At 37.1% G+C, this 6142-nt stretch overlaps 1 protein-coding gene across 1 annotated transcript; it reads right to left on the bottom strand.

Annotated features, from left to right (window-relative positions):
* Positions 1-251: 251 nt before the first annotated feature.
* Positions 252-5624, bottom strand: LOC129914891 (uncharacterized). Its single transcript, XM_055994339.1, has one exon. It carries the CDS (start codon positions 5622-5624, stop codon positions 252-254), a length of 5373 nt encoding a protein of 1790 aa, XP_055850314.1.
* Positions 5625-6142: the final 518 nt, after the last annotated feature.

The following is a 6142-nucleotide window of genomic DNA, read 5'->3' as shown; positions in this document are numbered from 1 at the left end:
AAAAATTTTAGGTTTAATAAATCCAAATTGAACAATTCAAATTTTGTTTTGTTTTTGAAGATAATGTTTTGAGTTTTTACATATTATATTTTAATTAGCAAAAGAAAATAGATTATACAAGATATATTTTAGTGCAGTTCATTGGGAAAAAATTCCATTAAGTGATAAAATTCATTAATCAGTGTTTTATACGTATATAAAAAATAATAAAAATTCAAAGTTAAGTGTTTTAATTTTGTTTTTGTTTGTAATCAGTCCGAAGGCAAAATACACAGTTTGACGACAGAACGAGTAACAACCCCTTTTTGGGTTTTAACATCAACAACGCGTACTCTATCATCGGGACCACGGTAGACCTTTAAGACTCTACCAAGCCGCCACTCATTCGGTGGAAGCTGCTCATTTCTCAAAACGACTAGATCATTCACTGCGATATCCCTTTGAGGATATTTCCATTTATAGCGATTCATGAGCCCTTTTAAATACTCTTCCTTCCAACGCAAACTAAATTTATGATGAATAACTTTGAGAGTGTTCCATCTTCGCATAAAGGAAATGTTCTTTTGAGATTCACAAGGCTCAGGGGGACTAAGTAGAGGACCACCCCGTAAAAAGTGCCCTGGAGTTAATGGAAGTAGGTCTTCAGGATTATCAGACATTCTAGTTAAAGGTCTAGAGTTGAGGCATGCCTCGATTCGAGTAAGTAGGGTTGAAAATTCTTCGAAGGTATATTTTGCGTTGCCGGCTATTTTTTTGAAGTGAGTTTTGAAACTTTTCACCCCTGCCTCCCACAAACCACCCATGTGTGGGGAGCCAGGAGGAATAAATTTCCAAGTGATTTTTGAAAAATTGGGTGCTGAGTCAGCAGGATAACTTTGAACAGCTTTCTGCAGATCTGCAATGAGCAACTTAGATGCCCCTACAAAATTTGTTCCGTTATCGGAAAACACTGTTGCCGGCAGTCCACGACGAGAAACAAAGCGTGTAAAAGCGGCCAAGAATGCAGCAGCGGATAAATCGCTGACTGCTTCCAAGTGAATACCCTTTGTGGCGAAGCAGACAAAGAGACATGCGTAGCCCTTTTCTAGACGACATTTTCTTCCGTAGAAATTTTGAATTGTGAAGAGACCAGCAAAATCAATGCCAGTGTTGGTGAATGGTAAGCTTAAAACTGTTCTTTCTGCCGGTAAGGCACCCATAAATTGAGCCTGGACAGATTTTTTGTATAAAACACAAGGTTTACACTTTCGAATAAAGTTTTTGATCAGGTTTGATAGTTTGGGTATCCAATACTCGGAACGCACCAAACGAGTCATCAATTGGATTTCACCATGTAACGACAATTGATGAATATAAGATAAAATAAGATGTGACAAATAAGATTTATAGGGAACAATGATAGGAAATTTTTCATTGTATGATAAAGTTGAGCATGCAAGTCTACCTTGAGAACGTATTACCTGGTTGGAGTCAAGAAACGGGCTAAGTGATAAAATTTTACTTTTTGAGTGTACTTTTGTTCCTTGAACGAGGGCAAAATATTCACCTCCAAAATACTGTTTTTGAGTTAATTGGATAATTTTTGTTTTTGTAGACTTGATCTCTTCATGAGAAAGGGATATCGTATGATATTCGGTTCTATTTGGAACTTTGCGAGCTGCTTCACGAAAACGAAATACATAGCTCATTACACGGAGCGCTCTATGCCATGAAGAAAATCTGTTTAAAATTTTGTTTTCGAATTCGATTTTTTGCAGTGCAACATTTACGTGTTTTGAAATTGATTTAAGTTCAAGGATTGATTCATCCGGAGGATCATGTTCCTGAAGTGAGGGCCAGTTTAATTTTGGTTCTTGTAACCAATTAGGTCCGGTCCACCATAATTGATTTGATTTAAGTTCTCCAGGGGAGATACCACGACTCGCCAAATCAGCGGGATTATAAGCAGAGGGAACATGACTCCATTGTACATCAGGAACGTTAGTTATAATTTCTGAAGTTCGATTAGCAACAAACGTTTTCCAAGTACTTGGTGGTTTGCTAAGCCACGCAAGAACAATTGTGGAATCAGTCCACAGATGAATAGGGATATTGTTTAAAAAATCAAATTGATTGAGTAATATTCGAATCATACGTGACAGAAGATATGCACCTTGGAGTTCAAGGCGTGGAAGTGAAAGTGTGTTAACAGGCGCCACTTTAGATTTGGCCCATAATAAATGAGATGTAACTAACGAAGAATCATGACGGACCCGAACATAAACAGTGGCCGCATAAGCCTTTTCGGAGGCATCCGAGAAACCGTGAAGTTGCATTTTTTTCCAAGGGGAAAAATCCACCCAACGAGGAATAGTGATTTTTTCTATTTCCGAGAAATCGGATATAAAAGATTTCCATTTTTGATGGGTAAGAGGCCTAAGATTTTGCTTCCACTCAGTTCCATCTTTCCAAATTTGTTGCATAATTATCTTCGCAGTTACAACAACGGGTGCAAGCCAGCCTGCAGGATCATACAATCTTGAGATGGCCGATAATACATCGCGTTTGGTGGTAGAAACCACGGATAAACTTTGTGGGTTGGTTGAAAAAGAAAAAGTGTCAGTGGAGGCGTTCCATTGAACACCAAGTGTTTTTGTTGAACTGTCATCTTCGATAGTTAAGAAATCTTTGTTTAAAAGATCTTCCCTGGGAATATGATTTAATAATTCAGAATCGTTAGCTGCCCACTTTCTTAGATTAAATCCAGCGGATCGCAGAGCCGTTATAAGTTCCGTTTGTGCTTTACGTGCTGATAAAATATCGTGAGCACCAGAAAGGACATCGTCCACGTAAAACTCCTTTTTAAGAATTTTGGAAGCCAAAGGAAAACTGGCTTCAACATCGGATGATAATTGATGAAGAGTGCGTATTGCGAGATATGGAGCGCAATTTACTCCGAAGGTGACAGTGTTTAAATTGTAATCGACGACCTTTTGATCCCCATTGGGACGGAATAAAATGCGTTGATATTGTGCATGGTCAGGATGAATACCAATTTGGCGGTACATTTTCTCAATATCACCGTTGAAAACGTATCTATAGAAACGCCAGTTAAGAAGGAGCAACGTAATGTCACTTTGAAGAACGGGGCCTGGATACAAAAGATCGTTTAGGCTGTTGCCATTGGAGGATGAGCAAGATGCGTTAAAAACGACCCTCAGTTTTGTAGTGGTCCTTTGGGGCTTTAAAACAGCATGGTGTGGCATATAAAAAGATTGAACACAACCATCGTTCCACAACTCGTAAGGTGGCGTGGATGACATATGACCTAATTCAATATACTCAGAAAGGACTCTATCGTATTCTGTTTTAACAGTGGGCTTAGACATTAAACTTTTTTCGTTTCGAAGATATTGTTTCATTGCATTGAAACGTGAAGTGCCCAACTGCGGTTCCTCCGTAGGATTCTTAAAGGGTAATTTAACAATATATCTTCCAGTTGCATCTCGAAAAGTTGTACTTCGATATAAATCTTCACAATATTGGTCGGATGGAGAAAGTAGGTAAATTTGAGGTAATTCCTCGATTTTCCAAAATCTTTCAATACAGTGACTTGGTGGAGGCTCGTCACTATACGAGACAAAAGTTGAACAATTTGAAATGGTGGGAATATCGTCATAAGGACCGAGTAAAACCCATCCAAAAACTGTGTTTTGTGCTAATAAAGAATTTAAAACATTTTTCTTCACCCCTTCCAAAACTATATCTGGATAAAGATCTGCTCCGATGAGCATATCAATACTTGAACTCTGGTAAAAGAAAGGATCTGCCAACGGAAAGTTAAAATTACAGTGTGTTTGATCAAGATCCATTGATACTGTTGGAAGATTACTAGTGAGTTTTTTCAAAACTAACGCTCTAGTCTCTATTTCAAAGTTATTCAAGTTAGACTTGAGAGTAAAATTGCAAAGTTTTGAAGCGGAAGCAGTAACAGTTGAACCCATACCACATATATTGGCTTGAGTACTTTCAGTGGGAAGACCTATGAGCTTTTGGAATTTTTCTGACAAGAATGAAACTTCAGAGCCTTGGTCAATTAGAGCTCTAAGATCAAATTCTGAACCTTGATGTTTAATCTTCACTAAAGCTGTTGCCAATAAAACTTGGCGATAAGACTTAGTAAACATGACGTTATGATTGGTGATCTGAGTGGACTGTATAGTTGAGTTGTTATTTTGTGGTGGCGGAATGCCCGTAGATGAAGGTGAATTAGAATATAAAGCTGAGCTAGGAAGTGAAGATGAATTAGGAAGTGAAGATGAACCATGAAGTGAAGAAGAACCGTGAAGTGAAGAAGAATTGTGAAGTGAAGAAGAACCGTGAAGTGAAGATGAAGAAGTCGAACTTTTTTGTGAGTTACCATTATAGGATGGAACCTTTTTTTCAAAATGAAGTAACGTATGATGTCTGCCTTTACATCGTTGGCAGGTGCTAGTGCTTTTACATTGATTAAGATTGTGATTTATTGCTAGACAGTTAAAACAAAATTTATGTTTGCGCACTGTTTGATGCCTGTCATCAACAGACATTTTCAAAAAAATTGGACAGGTGCGAAGTGGATGTTGTTCACTGCATACTTGACATGCAGGAACGACTTTCATATGAAAGTTTCTTAGTGGTTTTGATTTAGTAACTTGTGACGTTACCGGTTTGATACTTTGTGTTTTGTTATGAGAGTTAAGTTTCATCTCAGAAACACTCTCAAGAATACGATACCGATTTGTTAAAAAAGTGTTCATGGTTTCCCATGAAGGAATTTCGGTTGGTTTGCTTAAAGATGTTTCCCATAGACTAAGTGTCGTATCTGGGAGTCGAGATGCACAAAGAAAAGTAATGATTGCATTCCACGCATCGGTTTGGATATCGTACGACTTTAGTGCGATCAAAGCATCGTTGATACTACTTTGCAAATTTTTAATATCCTTTGCGGATTCGAAAGAAATGGGTTTTAGATTTAAAAGAATCTGTATTTGATTGTTAACTAAAATTCGTTTGTTCTCATAGTGCTCCTTTAGAGCATTCCACGCCAAGTGAAAATTATTGTCGGTTAAACCGAATTTATTTACGATATTAAAAGCTGCGTCCTTTGTTTTAGACCGTAGATGAAAAAGTTTTTGTACATCGCTAAGCTTTGAATGGTTTATATAAACAGCAGTGAACATATCCCTAAAAGAAGGCCATTCTAAATAATTGCCATGAAAATCTTGCGTATCGCAAGCAGGGACTTTTATGTTGTGGGAATGTTCACTGTTTGGAAGAGCACTTTGTACACCTGGATCGATAGAAACCTTAAGATTTGCATTAAGTGCTTTTAATAAATCCGCAATGTCACTTGAACATTGAAAGAACGTTGAAGAGGAACTTTGATATTTTGCTTTAACTTCGCATAGTGAATCTTTTAGATCTTCGTCTCCTCGTATGCATCGCGCATAGGCAAACTTAGCGTCTTGCCATAAACCTTTTAATTCGCTTTGAAATGCTTCGAGCAACGAAACCGAATGAGCTGTGGCTGGTTTTGCCTTAAAGGCCGCATAAAATTCAACCAATTGATCGGATGCAAAAATTAAATCGTCCAGCAAACTCATTATGACGCTAATAACTGTGTATTTTTAAACCGCGTTTATAAAGATTCTCACCAAAAACAAAATGATTTTAAAAAATCGATAGATACGATTTGCAATAAGTGAGTTGTACGATATTGATACCAAATACGTATAAAAAAGTGAAAACGAATCAAAATATAATGTGAGAATAATAAATATAAAATTTATAATTCGAAAATATAGTTTTCTACAAAAGCACTAAAGTATATAAGTGTATAAAGTACCTTGTACATTTAAATTTTATGATGCTTGATGATATACAGGATACTGATGATCTTGAAGATGATGATGATGACTTTGTAGATGATGATAATGATGACGACTTCGCAAATGATGATAATGACTTTAAAGATAATGATTGATGATTTCGAAAACGATGAGTGGTGACTTTAAACACGATGAGTGGGGTGGTGATGATGATGGCGTGATGATATCGGTAACTGTAACGGTTTAGATGAGTCACAGTTCACTCCAGTGATCAAAAAATGTGCCACAATGCA

This window comes from Episyrphus balteatus, chromosome 3, assembly GCF_945859705.1.
Source record: "Episyrphus balteatus chromosome 3, idEpiBalt1.1, whole genome shotgun sequence".
Classification (NCBI taxonomy): Eukaryota; Metazoa; Arthropoda; class Insecta; order Diptera; family Syrphidae; genus Episyrphus; species Episyrphus balteatus.
Note: the sequence above shows the minus strand (reverse complement) of the source record. Positions and strands in the feature narration are given on the sequence as shown.